The following is a 24,234-nucleotide window of genomic DNA, read 5'->3' as shown; positions in this document are numbered from 1 at the left end:
TTAATTCACACAATGCAAATCTGAAATCGAAAACCCTTTTTGTATGTTTTTTCTCTTGCATTTATTATCTTAATAAAATACAGAATTGGAAAAAAGTAAACAATTTTTGTATGTGTGTGTTAAGCCAAAACAAGTAGTAGATGCAAAACAGAATAAAGTATGCATCAAAACTATGGCTACCTATACAGAAGTCTTTAATCATACATGACCACTAGCTAGTCAGCGCATCTACTTTCCAAGTTTCTTAAAGTGAGACGGCAATATGTTTATCTAGGTACAGGCTGTAAAATCCACCTCTGGTATGCCCTGTAATTGAATGTCATGATAGATAGGTATAGTGTTCTGATAAATAATGCATAACTTGTCCTGAGAGCCTGTATGTAACCATTTACTACAAATTGCACATACAGTGCCCAGTTCATATTTATATAACTTTGTAGTAATGTGTTTTCATTGCTGGGAAAAATGTTATTGCCGGAGTTGTCCTTAAGGCTATGTTCACACTACGTATATTTGAGGCTGTATGTTTGAGACTGTATAGCAACCAAAACAAGGAGTGGATTAAAAACACAGAAAGGCTCTGTTGAAATGTTGAAATTGAGTAGATGGCCGTCATATAACGGTAAATAACTACCATTATTTCAATATAACAGCCGTTGTTTTAAAATAACAGCAAATATTTGCCATTAAATGGCGGCCATCCACTCAATTACAACATTATGTGAACAGAGCCTTTCTGTGTTTTCAATCCACTCCTGGTTTTGGTTGCTATGAGGATCTGACATGAGGACCAAATACAGCCTCAAATATACATAGTGTGAACCCAGCCTTAAAGAGAACCTATCATCTAAATTTCACTGTCCCTAATATTAAAGTATATCTTTCCCTAAGTCTATCTATGAAGATACAGACTGCCTTTGCAGTCTGTATATTATGCCTTACCTACTCTTTCGTATCTGTGTAAGCAAGGCCGGGCGCCGCCATCTTGATGACGTCATTTGCGTTCCACCGTTGGAACGCAAGTTGCGTCATCAAGATGGCGGCGCCTGGCCTTGCTTGCACAAAAACAGAGGATTAGGTAAAGTAGAAGATACAGACTGTAAAGGCAGTCTGTATCTTCATGAAGTCTATTTATGAAGATACAGACTGCCTTTGCAGTCTGTATCTTATGCCTTACCTACTACTTTGTGCCGGTGCAGCAGGGCCGGCGCCGCCATCTTGATTACGTCTTTGCGTTCCACCGCTGGAACGCAAGTTACGTCATCAAGATGGCGGCGCCGGCCTTGCTGCACAGAACAGAGTAAGTAAAGTAGAAGATACAGACTGTAAAGGCAGTCTGTATCTTCATGAAGTCTATTTATGAAGATACAGACTGTCTTTACAGTCTGTATCTTCTACTTTACCTAATCCTCTGTTCTGTGCAGCAAGGCCGGCGCCGCCATCTTGATGACGTAACTTGCGTTCCAGCGGTGGAACGCAAAGACGTAATCAAGATGGCGGCGCCGGCCCTGCTGCACCAGCACAGAGTAGTAGGTAAGGCATAAGATACAGACTGCAAAGGCAGTCTGTATCTTCATAAATAGACTTCATGAAGATACAGACTGCCTTTACAGTCTTATACTTTACCTAATCCGCTTGTTTGGTGTAGCTAGGCCGGGGGGCGGGGGAAGGGGGCCATCTTGAAGACGTGACTTGCGTTCCAGCGGTGAAACGCAAGTGACGTCATCAAGATGGCGGGCCCCCACCGGCCTTGCTGCCGCTCTGCATGATGGGAGTTTCCTGTCTCGCGCCGGCTCTTTTGAAAAGAGCCGGCGCGGGGCAGGAAAGTAAAACAGAAATATTTAAAAAACGCAGTTTTAAAATTAATTAATTATATTTACAAATATTGTTAAAATTAGGATTTACATCTAATTAGGGAATAAAAAAAAATTCATTTTCGCCCGTGATTGGTTCTCTTTAAGGACCAGGGCCTATTTTTCAAATCTGTGCTGTCTAACCTTATGTGGCAACAGCTCTGGAATGCTTTAAAGGGGTTGTTCAACCAGCCCCCCCCTTTTTTTTTTAAATGTCCAATGAGGGGGTGGGTAGACAAAAATTACGTACACTTACCTCCCTGGCTGCCACCTGGCTGCTAGATTCTCTTTAAAGTCGCCAGTAACCATTCATCCCAGCACAACTCACAATGTCTCAAAATTTCCATTTAAATTGATATAATTTATCCTAAAATAAATATATTGAAAAGAATAGATCTGTGTTCTCACCAATGATCCGGAGGTAAGGTTTAGCTCTGAAGGAGGTCCGATAAACACTTATAATTTCCCTGCTCATGCTCTCCAGGAAAACTTTTCTGTCAGGGATATCTTTAGGCACTTTAGAACTCAGATATTGATCAAAATTTTTCACAAATACTGGGTCACAATCTAACATTCCCTGAATGGGATGTGCATGAAAAATAAGGACAAAAAAGAGAAAAGCCCGCAAAGCCATGATGTAGCAGTTCTGGTATAAGGCAAAGTGGTGGCTGTGCTTGCAGCGAATGACCTCACAGCAGGTTCTAAATTCTATATGTATGTCAACGGAATCAAATGACATAAACACTAACCCATTGTAGCTATGAATTTACATTGCAATGCAATAACTTTCTGGGGACAATGTATAACAGGAAATACTTTCATGTGCATGACAGCAACATCTCATTCTTCTGTGTTTTACATCCTAATGACATAAGCCGAAGACCTGATCTATTTTCATTAACTGTAAGTGTGCCCTGTCTATCATCACCCTCTTGTGGTTCATTATTTAATAAAGGGGTTTTCTCACTGATTCAGCTTGGCACTGCTGTGTCCCCCTTGCTCTTGCTTCCTGGTTTGATAGGGGGCATGGTGGGAGGCAAATAACAGCACACAGTAAGTTGAATCAGCTCTGCATTCCTGTGTCTCAGACAGAACCTGGGGACAATCCACAAACCCTAGAGCCGTCTGTTATTTGAGAGGGAGAAATAGAAGGGTAAAAAGTATATTTACCCGCTCCCGATGACCCTAGCTACCAAGGATGTTAGCAACGTGGCCACCACTAACAAAACAGAGAGTGGTGGTTGGTAACCTAGGCAACAAGCTGTCAACTATAGGGTAAGAGGATAGGGCCAAAATACAAAAGTAAGCAATTTTGCTAATGAAAAGCATTAGCAAAAACCTCAAAAACAAGAATATGAACTTGAATATTACCCTCTACACAGATATGCTTAGAATCCTGTGCATGTGTTTCAGAGTAATTGCCGATAACACTATATCATATACATAGTTATTAGAAATTTCATCAGTCAAAAAGGCTACCTAATAATGTTCTTCTATTGTTTGCATTAAAAGAGGTTATCCAGGTTAGGAATAAGCTAACATGCTTTATTGCAAAATCAGCACCACCTCTGTCTTCAGGTTGTGTGTGGAATTACACACAAGAGTAGTATTTCCACCCTTAAAGCGGTATTCATTTGCACAATTATATATTTATATATATATATATATATATATATATATATATATATTTAACAACAAGAGAGACAATCGGCACTACAGGTTTAATATCGGACAGAGACGCTGATGTCCCATATGAATGGTATGTACTGGGGTGCTCACTAAGTCCATATGTCCATGTAGGTAACAGAACTTTTAAAAGATAAGGTAGTGGCACTCACCAGTGTAGATTTTCGTGCAGGTTCCTTTATTAATAACATGTGGACATGAACAAGGATGCCAGACAGGTGCAGGTTACTAGCTTGTTTCGCGCTAATGCGCTTCAACAGATGAGGGGGTCTGTTGAAGTGCAGTAGCGTGAAACAAGCTTGAAACCTGCAACTGTCTGGCGTCCACCCTGTTCATGTCCACACATTAATCTACAGTGGTGAGTGCCACTACTTTAAGTGGGAGCAGTAAGGATGATGCCACCATCAATCACGATCAAACCCTATACACAGCAGGGTCTTATATACAGTACCCAGCAGGAGGTTGCCCACCACCAGGGCCCCCATCAGAAATTTCAGGGCCTCATACTACCGACTTGTCTGCCCTTCCCCCCTTACCAAAAGCAATACTGTATTTTCCGGTGTATAAGATGACCCGTGACTTTTAAGCAGATTGTCAGGGGTTTACCTTATACGCCGGAAAATGTTAACCCCTGCCTGATCACAGAGTCAGGTAGGGTAGTGTAAACTGTCCTGAGCAGGAGAGGTTTTCTATGGGGATTTGCTACTGCCCTGGACAGTTGCTGACATGGACAGAGGTGGTATTAAAGTAGACCATGCCAGAGTGGAAATAAAACTCCACGTCTGCATACAGCCAGCGCTACAAAAACATGGCCACTTTTCCCCCTCTCTTATCTCCAGTTTGGGTGGGGTTTCAAACTCATTTTCATTGAAGTAAATGGAGCTTAATTGCAAACCACACCTGACCTGGAGACAAGAGAGGGGGAAAAGTGGCCATGTTTTTGTACCGCTGGATAACCTCTTTAATAAGTCCTGGAAGGCTTGAGAATTTTTAAATAGTAGTACTTTATAAAAATGTATAACCAGTTGATTTAAAAATCGATATGAATAGAATGAAATGAATAGAAAATGCAGTGGTAACCCAACCTAACAGAGATGTGAATAAAGCTTGGTTCACACTTCTACCAGGGCTTTATTTATTGCCAAAGAATGAAGCCTGACAGTCTGTTCAAGATTAGCGCTTGTCTGCGTTCTTGCACGGCCCCATATGGGGCTGTTTAACCCCTTGCCACAAAATAAACATCATGGAATGCAGGTAGTTCCCACAAAATGACGTTCCCAGAACGTCATTCTCTCCCTGCCTCCCCCCTCTGTCCCTAGCAGCAATCGGGCAGGAGGAGGAGGCTGCACCACACAGCCTCCACCCACTGTCTCTGCTCTCTGCCTTGCTCCCCTCCGGGGAGTTTACCCCGTAGGCACCGCGGTCCAGCCGACCGCAGTGTCTATGGAGCAGCCGGAGGGAGAGTGTTCGCGCGGCTCCGGGGGGGGTTACCACAATACTGACTGAAATATACGTAGTGTGAACCCAGCCGTAAAGTGAAAGTGAAACACACACATACATACATACACAAATAAATAAATAAATTAATAAATAAATATACACATTCCCCATCTCCCTTTATAAATCTCCCTATAAATTAGATATATATTTTTGGTATCGCCGCGTCTGTAATGACCCCGTCTATTAACCTGTTGTGTCTGGGCTGCTATGGTATATAACAGTCAGGCCCCTGCACTGAGGCAGGGGTGTGATCGTATGAATGTCAGTGTTCTGACAGCTCATTCACTTTATAATACATTACAGCACAGATCATGTGATGTGCTGTAATGTAATATAGATGTGCCTAAAAAAGTTAAAACACACATACATACGTAAATAAATAAGTAAATTAATAAGTAATTTAATAAAATAAATACATTTATAAATTAAATAAATATACATAAATATACACATTCCCTATCGCCCTTTATAAATGATCCCCTATAAATGAGATACATATATTTGGTATTGCTGCGTCCGTAATGACCCTGTCTATTAACCCGTTACATTAATTATCCCACCTGATTAACGCCGGGAAAAAAAATAATAATAAAAACCATCCAAAATGACAATTTTTTGTTAATCCTGCCCCCTAAAAAATATAGATAAAAGCTATCAAAACGTCACATGTACCCAAAAGGTGTATCACTAAAAACGTCACCTTATGCCGCAAATAAAAAGCCCTGACATAACTCCATTGGCAAAAAAATAAAAAAAATATTACTGCCCTTACAATATGCAAGACACAAACAGTTTTTATAGCATAAATGCCATAAACTATAAAAAAAAGCTATATAAAATGGATATCGCTGTAATTGTACCGACCTGACGAATAAAGATAACATGTCATATGCAATGTATAGTAAACTGCGTACAAAAAAATTGTTAAAAACAGCTGCTAAATTGTGTTTTTTATTCATACCACCTCATAAAAAATTTAATAAAAAATGATTAGGGTGTCACATGTCCCCTCGAATGGTAGCGATGGAAATGTCAACGCGTTATACACAAATATTTTGGCACTGTGACATGGTATCATGGCTAAAAAAAAAAACTGAAATAAAAAACGGCCCCAGAATTCACCAGGTCTCTGTCATGTCTGCGGCCTCTGATATTGGGGATTTCTAGAAACATTGGAATAAGGGGAATAAATAGTGAGTTCCATTTCTCAGTTAGTATTTGCTGTGTAAGAGGAAAAAATTTATTAAAATAGAACATCTGCCAAAATTATGAAGTATTTTACCCTCTTAATTTTTTTATCTGTCATTCTTAGAGCCAAATTTTCTTCACTAAGTTGTCCCATGTATCCAGTTTACTCCCGCTAACTTTAATAGGGTTTGAGTTCGAGTTCAAGTTGAACCTCGAACCGAACACGACTACTGTTCGAGGTTCGACTTGAACTCGAACATTTTACTGTTCGATCATCACTACTTGGACTAGGTCAAAACTTACACCAGGGCAACATTAGGAGCTTAGTTTTTTTTACCAGGACAGTCATTTTTTGTTGCTCAAACCCTGCAAAATAGATACCAGACAGAAACCTGATGGACCCATTTGAAGTCAGTAAGATCTCTTTGGTATATCTTTGTTAGGGTTCTTTTAACCCCTTGCCTCTTCAGCCTGTTTTGGCCTTAATGCCCAGAGCCAATTTTTAAATTTGTCTTTCTTTATGTAGTAATAACTCTGCAATGCTTTTAACTATTTTCGTTATTCTGAGGTTGTTTTTTCATGACATATTCCTCTTTATGTTTGTGATATAGTTTGGTTGATACACTTTGTAATTTTTTGTAAAAAAAAAACATTTGCGCAAAAATTTGAAAAATTTACATTTCTTTATATTCAAAACTCTCTTTTCCTAAGAAAGATAGTCATGCCACATGAACTAATTATTACTGCAACATCTACAACATGTCTGCTTTATGGTGACGTTATTTTTTGAATATCCTTTTACTAGTAGTAGGTAGTAGTAAGGTAATGATGTAGCAGAGTTGACGTAGCAGAGTTGAAGCGGCAGTGACGTAGCACAGTTGAGGTAGTAAGGTATTGACATAGTAGAGTTGAGGTAGTAAGGTAGTAATGCAGCAGAGTTGAGGCGGCAGTGACGCCAGATGTAGGTCATTTAGCTTTCCTAGCACGTTATAATCCAAAATAGTGATAAGACCTTATGTGCAATTTACTACTAATGCAAAGATCAAACCACAAAATGTGTATAAATTGTACCTTTATTGATTAAAATATAGCATTAAAAAATGTCAGAAATCTACACATGGAAGACGCCACCCCCAGGTATAGCATATTAGGGTAACTTCATGATAAAGTATGCACATACGCTGTAAACCACAAGTAAATGAGTCTAACAGTACTTAGATGGACTCGGTAACCTAGTATATAACTATCTGCTGAACTATAACCTTGTAGGCTTTTTCAGCCCAGGAGAGGCCATTGCTAGTGTGAAAATGCTAGAGTAGGGACCATGTCTCTGAAGGATGCCTTAATGTGGCGACATGGTACACTCTGTTTGATCAAATAGCTTGCTAAGATCCTCGCTTTTTAATATCTACAGAGCATGTGTGTACACTGGGTGGAGTATATACGGTAAGCTCTTGCACCTTCTGTTTTTTGTTTATAACCTAGTAGCCGATCATTGGTAAAGTGACTAGTGCAGCTGTAAACAAGGAAGCAAAGTGCATAACATACCCATGGACAGTACACTGCTCTCCCGGGATGCCGCCAAACCCCGACATAGGTTTTGTCTCCTTCACCCCCTGAAGTAGGAGACGAAACGTACGTCAGGTTTTGGTGGCATCCCGGGAGAGCAGTGTACTGTCCATGGGTATGTTATACACTTTGCTTCCTTGTTTACAGTTGCACTAGTCACTTTACCAATGATGGGCTACTAGGTTATAGTTCAGCAGATCATTATTTACTAGGTTACCTAGTCCATCTAAGTACTGTTAGACTCATTTACTTGTGGTTTACAGCGTATGTGCATACTTTATCATGAGGTTACCCTAATATGCTATACCTGGGGTGCAGTTTTCCATGTGTGGATTTCTGACATTTTTTACTGGTATATTTTAAACAATAAAGGAACAATTTATACACATTTTGTGGTTTGATCTTTGCATTAGTAGTATATTGCACATAAGGCCTCATCACTATTTTGGATTATACTGTTGGTTGAGACTGTGCTGATTTTTGTTACTGATAGCGTTAGACATTGGACATTTTTGCGTGTTTCCTTTTGGATATTTCCTAGCATGTTGTACAGTAGTCAGTATAATGGAGGTCATTCGGCTTTCCTAACATCTTGTATAATGGAGGTCACCCAGCTTTCCCAACATCTTGTATAGTAGGCAGTATAGTGGCGGTCACCCAGCTTTCCTAGCATCTTGTATAGTAGTCAGTATAATGGCGGTCACCCAGCTTTCCTAGCATCCTGTATAATGGCAGTCACCCAGCTTTCCTGGCATCTTGTATAGTAGTCAGTATAATGGCGGTCATCCAGCTTTCCTAGAATTTTGTATAGTAGGCAGTATAATGGCGGTCACCCAGCTTTTCTAGCAACTTGTATAGTAGTCAGTATAATGGCGGCACCCATCTTTCCTAGCATCTTGTATAGTAGTCAGTATAATGGCGGTCACCCAGCTTTCCTAGCATCTTGTATAGTAGTCAGTATAATGGAGGTCACCCAGCTTACCTGGCATCTTGTATAGTAGTCAGTATAATAGCGGTCACCCAGCTTTTTTTTTTTTTTTTTTAATCAATAAAGGTACAATTTATACACGTTTTGTGGTTTGACCTTTGCATTAGTAGTATATTGCACATAAGGTCTTATTACTTTTTTGGATTATACTGGTTGAGACTGCTGATTTTTGTTACTGATAGCGTTAGACATTGGACATTTTTGTGTGTTTCCTTTTGGATATTTCCTAGCATGTTGTATAGTAGTCAGTATAATGGAGGTCATCCAGCTTTCCTAGCATCTTGTATAGTAGTCAGTATAATGGCGGTCACCCAGCTTCCCTGGCATCTTGTATAGTAGTCAGTATAATGGAGGTCACCCAGCTTTCCTAGCATCTTGTATAGTATGCAGTTTAATAGCAGTCATCCATCTTTCCTAGAATCTTGTATAGTATGTAGTATAATGGCGGTCACCCAGCTTTTCTAGCATCTTGTATAGTAGTCAGTATGACGGTCACCCAACTTTCCTAGCATTTTATATAGTAGTCAGTATAATGTTAGTCACCCATCTTTCCTAGCATCTTGTATAATGGCAGTCATCCAGCTTTGCAAGCATCTTGTATAGTAGTCAGTATATTGGAGGTCACCCAGCTTTGATATTGGAAAGATGGAAAGCTATGGGTGGGCTATTTATTAATGCAATTAATGATTTTTGGGGGATAACCCTGTGAAAATGACACTTTTTGCCATTGAGAAAGATTTAACAACAGAGAGAACACTATTCCTGGATATATATCTATATGACAATAATACACGGTATATATATATCTGTATGACCATAACATACGGTATATTTGAACGGTATTTTACCCCCCAAACTGACAGAAATCAACTTTTATCACCTCAGGATAAAAGTAAACATATAGATACACCCAGCGCAGATAATTAATGGGTCAGTCAGAATAAGGAGGGTCAAGATTATATAGGTGACAAATACCTGTATAGAAATCCAGCTGGAAAGGTGAATATAACACTCGCCCAGATGCAGATATCAATGGAGTTCAGCTGAAGTCCACATCCAGCTTTTATGCAGTATAGAGAAGTTGATCAACGGGACAAAATCTTCTGAACTAGGCAGATGCTCCAGCCGGTAGCACTCCACATTCGAGTTCAAGTTCACACAGTCGAGTTTTCCGTGGCAAAAAGTGGGATCCTGAGCAGGGCCGGACTGGGCCTGAAAATCAGCCCTGGCATTTCATAGCACACAGGCCCACTCGCCGTGCGGTCAAAATGTTATGATATGATGTTAAAGGTGCAGCATGGCTACAGTCATTCCTTCAATTACAGATAATTACAAAGTAAATATGCCTAGAAACCTGTGCGGTGGTGGCAACCTGTACTGCATCTCATGTCACTTGTACGGAGGCTGAGCTGCAGTTACAGGTTGCCACCACTACACAGTGCACGGAGACAAACTGCTTCCGGTCCCATTCACTATGTAAACCGGACACTGAACAGCTGATCAGTGGGGGGGGGGGGGGGGGGGGGGGGAAGGTTGCACCTCACTGACCAGTGACCAATTAGCCATCCTGTGGATGGCTCATCAGTCTGTTTTGGCTGAAAACAGTGTCATTTGTAGGGAGGACTAGAACTCCCAGCAGTTCCTGAAGGTTTATGGTTGTCAGGGAATGCTGGGTGTTGTAGTTTCCTATGGAAGTGATAAGGTTAATCGTTTCTATTAAGGCTACATCATTCTGGGGGTGTGGACTGAACAATTTTTTTAAACATCTTTCTGCTCCTGGGCTACTAGTGCTACAACTTATATAGTAGATCAGACGTGTCAAACTCAGACCCTCCAGCTGTTTTAAAACTACAATTCCCATTATGCCTGGACAGCCAAAGCTAAAGCTTCGGCTATCCAGGCATGATGGGACTTGTAGTTTTGCAACAGCTGGAGGGCCTGAGTTTGACATCCCTGCAGTAGATCTATCAGTATTTTAATTGCTGCTACTGCCGGCTCTGCTGATCCTACTGCCACTAAACAGGGGTCTGGAGGGAGCTGGATTCCTATAGGAGGATTTGTGACTCCAGTGACATGTAGGCAAAGACAGTGTCAGACTGGAGCACCTTGGGCTCATTCTTTAGCCACCACACTTATCTATATAAACATAGCTAAGACAATATTTCACGCATGATAACTGTATACTATACAATTGAATGGGGCATATGTATATATTTATATATAGTAATAGGGGGAGTATTATGGCACCAGTATATAAAGAACAAAAATTATCACCATATATCATTGTCACACTGTTACTGTTTTTTTGTTTAAGTATAGCTATATCAGGACCAAATAATTACTGTTACTGAAGAAAATACATAAAGATCAATAATATCACCACTCTAAGACAACCGCATAATGACCCAGAAACACACTATATATACACCAATATTACCGCCACATAATGACTAGAGATGAGTGAACCTCAAGCATGCTCGAGTCAATCCGAACCCGAACTTTCGGCATTTGCTTAGCGGTGGCTAACCCGGTTCGCTAATCTCTAATAATGACTCAAACACACTATATACAGACCAATAATACCGCCATAGACTGACCGCCACATAGGGACTAAATAACACCTGAATAAACCCAGAATTACTTTAGTGACATCATACACTACTTGTGTAGACCACACATGAATATATATATATATATATATATATATATATATATATATATATATATATACATACACACACACATATATATATACAAACACACACACACACACACACACTAACACATCCATGAAAACACATTCTACAAATCCAAAACTACATTTATCCATTATACACATATATCCATACACACACACTATATGTACAGTTAATATAACTTCTACCTCACACAGCAGACGTCTCCCCCATCGTCCCGACTGGAGGAGGGGAGGGGCTTGTCAGATCGTGCATGAAGAGGAGCTGGAGGGAGGGAAGGGGGCTCCTAGAGAGCATCATAAACAGGGAGCCCAGCGTCCAGCAGCCTCTGTGTGACCCCTCATAGCAGCCGTTATCTGCAGCCAGGGATCACTGACAGAGCTGCCAGTGCTCATAACACAGACACACACAACTTGGCCTGCCTGGCACCCTGCCTCCCCAGCTCCCCCACAAACTTAGTTGAGTTTGCTGACCTGCTAGAGCTGCTGCACTGTGACACTGTGACAGGCTGCTAGTCAGGGATCTCTGTGGCCCCCCAGCTCAGGTGAATTTCTCCTCAATAACGGCACCTGGAGCTCTGACTCCGCCCCCCATAACTGTACGGCAGAGAAGAGGGGACCTGCGTACATACACTTACATTGGGGGAGGACAGATGGGAAGACTTTTTTTTTATCCTATTTTTTAGCAATAAAAACTGATAAAAATAGACTTTTGGGCACTGAGTGTGAATAAGAAAATAATGGAGGTCACTCAGCTTTACCAAACCCAAGAATTGCTGTCTATGGAGAGAAAAATGCTATCTAAGTCTACGCTTCTCACTAAGTCCCTGAACTTGTCCCTAAGTCCCTGAGCTTGCTAAACACCCCACTAACTAACTAAGCTAAATAGCAGCATGCAAGCAGACAGAAAGACAGAGAGCAGTCTGTACAGCCCAGTGAATGAGCAGAAAATGGCACCCAGAACACATCACAGTGTGATATATATATATATATATATATATATACTGTATATATGAGATGGTCATGTTAGCAGCCAATGAGACCCCTACACCTCAGCAATGATGTTTCTGACACCTCTATGTGCTCTGCACTGATTGGCTGCCAAAAAGGCGATCAAACTTGAACTCGAACACTAACTCGAACAAACAGCAAAAAGTTTGGTTATTGAGTTTGAGAAAATCGAGATGTTCGTCTCAAACCTTACTTTTCTCGAACAGTTCGATCAACACTAAGTCCAAATCTGTTACTGAGCTAAGTGAAATAATAATAAAAATAATAATTAAAACCTTTTATACAGTTTTGCAGGACAGCTACCGACACCTTGACACGCATTTTGTACTGCATTGGAGCATGTGTTTACAAAAATGACTGAATGCCAAGTCCTGTAAACTGCTGTTGCCCAATATGGCATACGGAAAATGAAAGTAGAGCCTCACTATTGAGAAATCTTTTATGACTGTGGTTACACATACAATAAAGCGGTATTTTAGTTACATTGTTGTTATAATGAAAAGGTATATTATTTTCCAAATTATTTCTTACCATATGAATCAATCATGGTTTTCAAGAACTCTGCTTGTAATCATTCATCTAATATTTAACATACAGTGCAAGTTTATCAAAAGGTCATATGGGACCCGCAGGATGCTCATTTTGGTACTAGTGCTCCCTCGTAATCCCCTCCTTTTCTATGTCTCTCATGGTGTTTTAATTGTTGTTATCAGAAGGTTTTAATGTTTAAGATTTGTGTTATTTTTGTCATTTTCCTAGTTTAGCCTGAGTTGTTCAATAAATTTAGTTGTGTGGTATTCTCTACAGCCTTCAGAGTAAAAGCATTATTGAGGTGCATTTAAGTCAAGACATTATTAAATCAATAATGACCATAATGTTGCTGTCTGACTCTTTAGGTTAAATGTATAATTTCAACTTAATTTTCTGGATATCTACAGTGGATAGATAGATGGTAGTCCTAGTGGTGGAACTCCTGGTATTGGGGTCTCCTAATCACTGTTCTGGCTACTTTGAGAGCCATCAACTGTGGATTCCAAGCAGAGAATAAATGGTTGCACGTGTGCGCAGTTCTATCTGCTATGGAAATTACAGAAAGAGCCACGCACTCCAGCTTAAAAAAAGAGTGTTATTTTATATTTAGGGTGGAACGCACCAAATGCAAGTTAAGAGTATCTGTCACTGAAAATACCTTTTGAAATGTCATCAGACATGTCAAAATTATTGATCCCACTGAGACTTACTGGGATCAGGAGATATAGCCAGAGAGAGGACGCAGCAGCAGTGCAATCCACTCCTCGGCCACCAGGTTTGACCGTCAAAATAGTCTTATGGAATTCTATTGAATGACAGAGCAGAGTTTCAGAGACTCTGAGATAAGGCCAGGGGAAGAATATTCCGCCTGCCGCAGTTTTTCTGATCAGTTTTTCCTGATCAGACTAATGGTATGTCATGTTTGATGATAGGTACTGTGGGGGGGACCCTAGACAAGTCCCCATGAAGAAATGCCTAGCTTACACCTCTGCTTTATAGCACAACTCCCCCCTCACCTCAAGTGGAAAAATATTTGCATATTTGTTGCACATTGGCTAAATTAAAAAAAATAAAATAAAATATGTGTATATATAAATATAAGATCTCAACTCCATCGACCAGTATTCACGCCCCCAGTGCACCAAAACGCCTCATTAGCATAGGGAATAAACTGCTAATATTTGTTCGTGTAGCGCCAACAGATTCCATGGCACACAAAATGGTGCTGAGGATAGTGGCAAGAAACTTGTCTTCATCATGAGCACCCTGTGCACTATAGGGACACATCAGCTTAGATGCTTCTAACCTGTTAGTAGTTTCCCTTTAACTGTGACTACAGTCATGGCCAAAAGTTTTGAGAATGACACAAATATTATATTTTCACATGATCTGCTGCCCTCTGGTTTTTATGTGTGTTTGTCAGATGTTTTTATCACATACAGAAATATAATTGCAATCATATTATGAGTAACAAAAGCTTATATTGACAGTTAGAATGAGTTAATGCAGCAAGTCAATATTTGCAGTGTTGACCCTTCTTCTTCAGGACCTCTGCAATTTTTCCTGGCATGCTCTCAATCAACTTCTGGACCAAATCCAGACAGTCCATTCTTGCACAATCAATGCTTGCATTTTGTCAGAATTTTTTGGTTTTTGTTTGTCCACCCCTCTCTTGATGATTGACCACAAGTTCTCAATTAAGATCTGGGGAGTTTCTAGGCCATGGACACAAAATCTTTATGTTTTGTTCCCTGAGCCATTTAGTTATCACCTTTGCTTTATGGCAAGGTGCTCCATCATGCTGAAAAAGGCATTGCACTCACACCTGCCGGCTGTCATTCCTGAGCAAGCTCTGCACTGCTGGTAGCCCGATCCCTAGATTAAACACTTTTACTAGACGGTCCTGGCGCTTGCTGGTCTTTCTTGGGCGCCCTGGAGCCTTTTTGGCAACAATGGAACCTCTCTCCTTGAAGTTCTTGATGATGCGATAGATTGTTGACTGAGGTGCAATCTTTCTAGCTGCGATACTCTTCCCTGTTAGGCCATTTTTGTGCAGTGCAATGATGACTGCACGTGTTTCTTTAGAGATAACCATGGTTAACACAAGAGAAACAATAATGTCAAGCACCAGCCTCCTTTTAAAGTGTCCAGTGGTGTCATTCTTACTTAATCATGACAGATTGATCTCCAGCCCTGTCCTCATCAACACCTACACCTGTGTTAATGGAGCAATCACTGAAATGATGTTAGCTGGTCCTTTTAAGGCAGGGCTGCAATAATGTTGAAATGTGTTTTGGGGAATAAAGTTCATTTTCTAGGCAAATATTGACTTTGCAAGTAATTGCTGTTAAGCTGATCACTCTTTATAACATTCTGGAGTATATGCAAATTGCCATTTTAAAAACGGAAGCAGTAGACTTTGTAAAAATTTATATTTGTATTATTCTCAAAACTTTTGGCCATGACTGTATGTTTTTGTACAATATCCAAGCACTTGAGGCCCCACTTTTAATTTTTGCCTACGGCCACATTTGGCCTAAAACCTGCATTGATGGTCTGTGCACAGACCAAATACTGCGGACTAGATCTCAGAACTCCCAGCACCTTGATTCATTATTATGCCGAGAGCTCCAAAACAGTTTAAAATGTTTGCGCTACTGTACTGATACACTGTGTCCATGAGGCTTTCCCAAGCTCCTGAAATTATGCAAGCAGGAATACCTCCCTCCCATTCTCATCCCTGCTTGATGGTCAACTGGAATAGTCCCAATCAGGGTCAGGTATTAGAGAAAAAGCAAGGAGGCATTACAATCCTTTAGCCGATCAAAAGTTTGGGAAAGCCTCTTTGACACAAACTGACATGTTGTATCCGTGGACTATTACAGGACTGGGATTCTTTGTGCTTTAGAATGGATAACTCACAAAATGCTTGTAAAGGCAGACTGCATTGGTATGATCTCGATTTTGAATACCTGTGGCAATAAAACTGAATGACACAGTCACAGCTCGCCTCCATTATTGGGTGGCTCCTTGATGGTCCAAGTGGCACAGACAAAATAGCTACTCCATAATAAAGTTTACAAAATAAAGAATCTGTTAATCACTATTTTCTTATTGTAGAGTAAAGACATGTAAGAAAAAAAAGAAAACACATGACATGGTTTTAAATTGCAACAAATTTAGGTGATTCACTCACTTAAAAAAGAGTTAACCAAATAAACAGTTATTTTTCTAGCTTGACTCTCTCTTGACTTTCTGATCCCTCCTTGCTTAAAGTTGATGGGTACTTTGTTGTGACAACCATAGTTTTACCCACATGCTAGGGCCAATATCTACACAATGTATGACACAAAAACAAACCCTGTCCCAAAGTTTAAAAAGTTGCATTTTCTTTCATTTTCACCCAACAAATCATTTATTTATTGCGTTGTTACGGTATACTTTATGGTAAAACGTACAAAGTACAATTTGTACGGACTTCCAGTTCCGGCACTGTCATATAAAAAGAGAGGATGGAGTGAGCTCCCACTATCCCACTGCCAAAAAAAAAAAAGTCACAGCTAAGCCCCCGCCACTCCGAAATGGTTGAGACTTTGCGTGGACTGCTGCCATGGAGCGGTCATAAGACGTCAGACTCCCAGCATGGCGCCAATGTACTGCGCTCAGAGATGGAGTCAGAGCGTTCCTCCTCACATGTCTCTTTTCATCCCAGGGGACACCTGAAAAGACTCCAGCACCTCCGTCCACTCCACTTCTGGTAACAGTCTATAAATTACTGGTGACAAAATGCCAGATATGCAGGTAACCATAAAGTCTGTAATGCATACTATGGCACAATTTTATCAAGAACCAGCTTGCACAACTGAAAAAAATTACAGTGTTTATGCACCAAATAGGGAAAACAAGACATTCTTTGGTCAACTAGGACGATGCTCACGTAATGAGCGCCAGTTGTAGATTAAATTTGGCCCTGGACAAAGTTGAAGGTGTGGCCCCAACTACTAAATATAACAAATAATAAATATGAATGGCAACAACTTATGGTCCCAATACACTTTACATTTTTGTCAATGGTATCTGCTGCTCTCAGCGGGTCTGTTCGTCAGTTTAAGGTGTATGGGGCTCTCTGGACATATGACTGACAGATTATGTCAGTGGACATAGGGTGTTGGGCGTGATGGAAAAACACTGCCAAACCTATTTGTTCTCAGAGAGATAAGCCGCCATCAAATTTGACACGTTGTGGCTCACCTAGAGAACACAGGAGCGCTTGGCTGTGCCAAACATTCCTAGGTATAGGGAAGACAGAGCCAGATGGGAAAGACAATTGACAGCTGAAGGAATGTTCAGCAGAAGGTGTATGGTTGCCTTTAGTCAAATTCAGTCAGTTCAGAAGGCAGCGTGTCAGGATTGATGCTAGTGTTCTAAAAGACTGACACACAAACAAAAAAACATATATATATATATTTTTTAATTGGTATATCAGGAGGACCAAATATTACATCCACAATGTTAAATGTTGCCTCCACACTGTTACTGAAGAAAACACACTATACAAAGGCCATTAATACCACCACTCCATGGCCACCTTATTATTCCTGAATAAAACATAGAATTGCCTTAGTGACGTCATAGGCTATTCATGGGAGCACTGCAGCCAATCACTGACCTCAGTGGTCATATGCAGCAACTATATATGACTGTTGAGGCCAGAGAATGACTGCAGTGCCCCTATGCACGCGCGCACACACACACGCACACATATATACACACACACAAATACATATACATGACCATATACATACAAAATACATCCATTATATACATACATACTACATATACAATATCCTTGATCACTTGATCAGTTAGGATTCTGTTAAAAATATTGGCAGACCAACTAAGTATCTTCCTTTCCCACCCAATAGAACCCTTACCAGTGGGATTTGTTACGGGTTGCAGTTCATGAGTGGACCATTCCCAGCAAGGGGATACACCAATTCTAATGTTGCTAGATGCTAAAAAAAAGCATTTGACATTGATTGGCAGGGGTGTAACCTATTGTCTTTACTATTTGACTTCACTCTGGATACCATGAGGATTTTAGTCTTCACTCAGGGATATGGGTGGGGGGAAACTAAGGTCCAGCTCACCAATATCGATTGGCTACATGGCACAGATCAGTTTTTAGCCAGCCAAGTTGAGAAAGAACACTCTACTTCCTTGAGCTTGTCAAACTTCCTTTGTCTATAAAGTATTCACTGGTGATTAGGGATTTGGTGGTGGCGTGGAAGTCGCTCAAGCAACTGTATGGATTACCATTTCTAAACAGGTAAAACATCTTAAAACAGATCTTTACAAAAATTAACTGGTGTCATAGAAACATAGGAGATTGTCGGCAGAAGACGGCCACTGGGTCCATCTAGTCTGCCTTTTTAGAATTTCCTTTCTTATTATCTTAGGATAGAAATATGTTTATCCCAGGCATGTTTAAATTCTGTTATTGAAGATTTACCAACCACATCTGCTGGAAATTTGTTCCAATTATCTACTACTTTCAGTAAAATAATATTTTCTCACGTTGCTTCTGATCTTTCCCCCAGAAAACCTCTCACTGTGTCCTCTTGTTCTTTAACTCAGTTTTTTTTTTACTAAAAACACTTCCCTCCTGAACCTTATTTAGTCCTTTAACATACTTAAAGGTTTCAATCATGTCCCCCCCCTTTCCCTTCTTTCCTCCAGACTATACAGATTCAAATCCAAAGTCTTACCTGATATGGTTTATGCCTCACACCCTCCACCATTTTTGTAGAAAGAGTTTGGACCCGTATTTATAGTGCTTGAAAAGCACTATATTGTAATCCGTATTCTTCTTCAGTTTCTTCTTCTTCCAGCCATTTTTCTGCGCGTAATACAGCCCGAACCGTTTTGCGCACAGACTCGGCAGTGTGAGGTGTGCTATTTTTCGTTTCGATTGGAATTGTCGTTTTTAAGAAATTTATGTTTAACCCCTTAAGAACCGGGGTAATTTAGATTTTTGCGTTTTTGTTTTTTCCTCCTAGTGCCAAAAAGGCCATAACAGTTGCATTTTTTCACCTAGAAACCCACATGAGCCCTTATTTTTTGCACCACTAATTGTACTTTGCAATGACAGGCTGAATTTTTGCATAAAGTACATTGCAAAAGCAGGAAAAAAATCAATAGGAACTCTAAGGTCTTGTCAGGCAATGTATCACACCCAGGGGTGATTCTAGCCTCTCTGCTGCCCGAGGCGAACTATAGAATGACGCCCCCCCCCCCCCCCCGTCAATCCGCCCACATTATAATCCACTACTGCCCCCCCCCCCCACTGCTGTCCCCAATAAACATAATGTTTGGTCCCTTTCTGCACAGAGGATGTCAGGAGAGGAGGGGGCTAATCCTATAGGTGAGGTCCCAGCAGCACAGAGGATGTCAGGAGAGGAGGGGGCTAATCCTATAGGAGAGGTCCCAGCAGCACAGAGGATGTCAGGAGATGAGGGTGCTAATCCTATAGGAGAGGTCCCAGCAGCACAGAGGATGTCAGGAGAGGAGGGTGCTAATCCTATAGGAGAAGTCCCAGCAGCACAGAGGATGTCAGGAGAGGAGGGTGCTGATCTTTTAGGACAGGTCACAGCAGCACAGAGAATGTCAGGAGAGGAGGGTGCTGATCTTTTAGGAGATGGTCCCCCTCCTCCCCCCTTATAGATGGTCCCCCTCTTCCCCCCCTTATAGATGGTCCCCCCTCCCTTATAGATGGTCCCCCACTCCCCCCCCCCCCTTATAGATAGTCCCCCTCTCCCCCCTCCCTTATAGATGGTCCCCCTCTCCCCCCTCCCTTATAGATGGTCCCCCTCTCCCCCCTCCCTTATAGATGGTCCCCCTCTTTCCCCTCCCTTATAGATGGTCCCCCTCCCCCCTCTTTCCCCCTTATAGATGGTCCCCCTCTTTCCCCTCCCTTATAGATGGTCCCCCTCTCCCCTCTTTCCCCCTTATAGATGGTCCCCCTCTTTCCCCTCCCTTATAGATGGTCCCCCTCTTCCCCCCCCCCTTATAGATGGTCCCCCTCTTCCCTCTCTCCCCCCCCCTTATAGATGGTCCCCCTCTCCCCCCCCCCTTATAGATGGTCCCCCTCTTCCCTCTCTCCCCCCCTTATAGATGGTCCCCCTCTCCCCCCCCCCCCTTATAGATGGTCCCCCTCTTCCCCCCCCTTATAGATGGTCCCCTCTCCCTTATAGATGGTCCCCCTCTCCCTCCCTTATAGATGGTCCCCTCTCCCTTAAAGATGGTCCCCCTCCCCCCCTTATACATGGTCCCCCTCTCCCCCCTCCCTTATAGATGCCCCCTTATAGATGGTCCCCCTCTTCCCCCCCCCTTATAGATGGTCCCCCTCTTCCCCCCCCCTTATAGATGGTCCCCCTCTTCCCCCCCCCTTATAGACAGTCCCCCTCCCGCCCCTCCCTTATAGATGGTCCCCCTCTTTCCCCCCTCCCTTATAGATGGCCCCCCCTTATAGATGGTCCCCCTCTTTCCCCCCTCCCTTATAGATGGTCCCCTTCCCCCCCCTATAGATGGTCCCCCTCTCCCCCCCCCCCTTATAGACAGTCCCCCTCCCGCCCCTCCCTTATAGATGGCCCCCCTCTTTCCCCCCCCTTATAGATGGTCCCCCCCTTATAGATGGTCCCCCTCTTTCCCCCCTCCCTTATAGATGGTCCCCTTCCCCCCCCTATAGATGGTCCCCCTCTTCCCTCTCCCCCTCCCTTATAGATGGTCCCCCCTTATAGATCGTCCCCCTCTTCCCCCCCTACCTTATAGATGGTCCCCCTCTTTCCCCCCTCCCTTATAGATGGTCCCCCTCTTCCCCCCCTACCTTATAGATGGTCCCCCTCTTCCCCCCGTACCTTATATATGGTCCCCCTCTCCCCCCCCCCCCCCCTGCACAGCAGATAAAACAAAAACAAAAAACAGCACACAACTCACCTGCCCTCCGTTCCCCCGTCGAGCCTCTCTGGTCTGGTCCCGGCTGATGTGCGGCTGCCCGGGGTGTCCCGTCCTGTCCCCGGCAGCGCGCGCATCAGAGAGCTCCCCGTGTGCCTGTGGCTGTGACTTCCGGCGCACGGGGATCTCTCTGATGCGTGCGCTGCCGGGGACAGGATGGGACACCTCCGGCAGCCGCACATCAGCCGGGGGACTAAGGCTGCATTCCCACGTTCCGTGATCCTGACGGATCACGGACGTGGAATGCATTTACCGGAGTCCCCCCGCGCCCGGACAGCATCTGTAATGAGATGCTGTGAGCGGGGGAGACTGTATTCATAAGCGCCGCGCTGTAGTAACAGCACCGCGCGGCTGATTTATTACAGCGCGGCGCTTATGAATACAGTCTCCCCCGCTCACAGCATCTCATTACAGATGCTGTCCGGGCGCAGGGGGACTCCGGTACATGGTACAATCAGTGGCGGATTATAATGTGGGCGGCCGCCCGAACCGCTCATATTATAGTCTGCCACTGAATGCCGCAGGGCCGTTTTAATACATTGGTGGGCCCAGTGCACAGCCCTCAAGAGTGGGCCCCCCCTTCCCTTTCGGCACATTGTATAATGTACTGAATTTGCCCCCACACTGTATCAAGAGCCCCAATACATACAGTAGTTACCTTATAACACTATTTCCACCATACAGTGATTATATATTACATAAAAACTGCACTAAACAAAACAGAAAGATATCACCAATGATACCATTACATAAAACCGCCACATCATGACCCCTAACACTACAATCCTATAACAGAGTGCAGTTACATCCAGTGACTCACCGGGGGCGTCTTCTCCGATCAGAGTCTGTCACCTTTTCTTTTTCTCTCCATCCAGCCTGGGCCACCTTGAAGTCTTCTCCTGGCTGTGAATCTTCTCTCCAGAATCTGCCAGACAAATATTTTAGGCTCCAACACATACAGTAGTTAGGTCCCTTGTACCTCTATACAGTAGTTACACCCCTCTGTGCCTCCATAGTTTTAAGGTGTCCCTGTAGTATATAGCCCCTCATGTGCTCCTCCAGTTATATACAGCCCTCCTGTGCGCTCCCCCATTAGTATATAGCCCCCCTGTGCACTCTCCCCAGTAGTATATAGCCCCCCCTGTGCTCTCCCACAATAGTATATAGCTCCCCTGTGCTCCCCCATAGTATATAGCCCCCTGTGCTCCCCCATAGTATATAGCCACCTGTGCTCCCCCATAGTATATAGCCCCCTGTGCTCCCCCATAGTATATAGCTCCCCTGTGCTCCCCAGTAGTATATAGCCCCCTGTGCTCCCCAGTAGTATATAGCTCCCCTGTGCTCCCCAGTAATATATAGCTCCCCTGTGCTCCCCCATAGTATATAGCTTCCCTGTGCTCCCCATAGTATATAGACCCCTGTGCTCCCCAGTAGTATATAGTCCCCTGTGCTCCCCCATAGTATATAGCTCCCCTGTGCTCCCCCATAGTATATAGCCCCCTGTGCTCCCCCATAGTATATAGCCCCCTGTGCTCCCCAGTAGTATATAGCCCCCTGTGCTCCCCAGTAGTATATAGCTCCCCTGTGCTCCCCAGTAGTATATAGCTCCCCTGTGCTCCCCCATAGTATATAGCTTCCCTGTGCTCCCCATAGTATATAGACCCCTGTGCTCCCAAGTAGTATATAGCTCCCCTGTGCTCCCCCATAGTATATAGCTCCCCTGTGCTCCCCATAGTATATAGACCCCCTGTGCTCCCCATAGTATATAGACCCCTGTGCTCCCCAGTAGTATATAGTCCCCTGTGCTCCCCCATAGTATATAGCTCCCCTGTGCTCCCCAATAGTATATAGCCCCCTGTCCTCCCCCATAGTATATAGCCCCCTGTGCTCCCCCATAGTATATAGCTCCCCTGTGCTCCCCATAGTATATAGCCCCCTGTCCTCCCCCATAGTATATAGCCCCCTGTGCTCCCCCATAGTATATAGCTCCCCTGTGCTCCCCAGTAGTATATAGCCCCCTGTCCTCCCCCATAGTATATAGCCCCCTGTCCTCCCCAGTAGTATATAGCTCCCTGTGCTCCCCCATAGTATATAGCCCCCTGTTCTCCCCCATAGTATATAGCCCCCTGTGCTCCCCCATAGTATATAGCTTCCCTGTGCTCCCCATAGTATATAGACCCCTGTGCTCCCCAGTAGTATATAGCCCCCTGTGCTCCCCAGTAGTATATAGCTCCCCTGTGCTCCCCAGTAGTATATAGCTCCCCTGTGCTCCCCCATAGTATATAGCCCCCTGTGCTCCCCAGTACTATATAGCCCCCTGTGCTCCCCCATAGTATATAGCTTCCCTGTGCTCCCCATAGTATATAGACCCCTGTGCTCCCCAGTAGTATATAGTCCCCTATGCTCCCCCATAGTATATAGCCCCCTGTGCTCCCCAATAGTATATAGCCCCCGTTCTCCCCCATAGTATATAGCCCCCGTTCTCCCCCATAGTATATAGCCCCCTCTGCCCCCCATAGTATATAGCCCCCTGTGCTCCCCAATAGTATATAGCTCCTCCTCCCATATAACATTGAAAAAAACAAACACTGTTACTCACCCGGGTCCTCGCGTTCCTCTTCTCTTCCCTCTTGTGGCCGCACTTCCTGCGGTCACAAGAGGCTGCATTCCCCTTACCCTCGCGCCGACGCTCCAGTGACGTCGGCCGCTAGAGGGAGAGCGCGGCCTCTTGTGACCGCAGGAAGTGCGGCCACAAGAGTGAGTGACTGACAGGGAGGGAGCCAATGGCTCTCTCTCTGTCAGTGTCGCTGCTGCTGCAGCGCTGACGCGCCGCAGCAGCAGCGGGCGGGCGGGGGCAGCGGCGGACGGGGGGGCCCTGCAGGGGGCGCCATGGAGGGGTAAGTAGATTACCCATCCATGGCGCTCCCCCCTGACAGGCTGGTGGCCGGAGCCCTGTGCGACCGCATTGGTCGCACATAGCAACGGCCGGCCTGCTCGGGGGGGCCCCTTTAACCAGTGGGCCCGGTGCACGTGCACCATGTGCCCTCTGGTTAAAGCGGCCCTGGAATGCCGCCCCCATGAAGACAGCTGGTGGCGCCGCCTGAGGCAGACGACTCAGGTCGCCTCATGATTGCGGCGCCCCTGATCACACCATCCACACAGTCACATGTCCACTATTGGCCAATAGAAGATGTAGAAGA

At 43.6% G+C, this 24,234-nt stretch overlaps 1 protein-coding gene across 4 annotated transcripts in view; it reads right to left on the bottom strand.

Moving 5' to 3' along the window:
• IZUMO3 (IZUMO family member 3) overlaps window positions 1–3,765 on the bottom strand; it is a 46,974-nt gene extending 43,209 nt beyond the window's left edge. The window contains exons 1-2 of one of the 4 annotated variants that reach the window (XM_069948050.1): window positions 3,692–3,765; window positions 2,110–2,220 (exon numbers count right to left, since the gene is read on the bottom strand). Coding sequence is in view for 1 of the 4 variants with exons in the window: in XM_069948049.1 (XP_069804150.1) it covers window positions 2,262–2,592 (331 nt within the window). In the remaining 3 variants the exon portion in view is untranslated. Of the gene's footprint in view, window positions 1–2,109; window positions 2,221–2,261; window positions 3,126–3,691 lie in introns of those variants that run through there. The other 3 variants (XM_069948051.1, XM_069948049.1, XM_069948052.1) reach the window with 3 other exon arrangements.
• Between the last annotated feature and the right edge of the window lie 20,469 nt (window positions 3,766–24,234).

Source organism: Dendropsophus ebraccatus, chromosome 12 (assembly GCF_027789765.1).
Source record: "Dendropsophus ebraccatus isolate aDenEbr1 chromosome 12, aDenEbr1.pat, whole genome shotgun sequence".
Classification (NCBI taxonomy): domain Eukaryota; kingdom Metazoa; phylum Chordata; class Amphibia; order Anura; family Hylidae; genus Dendropsophus; species Dendropsophus ebraccatus.
The sequence above is the reverse complement of the archived record's forward strand: the minus strand, read 5'-3'. Positions and strand labels throughout refer to the sequence as shown.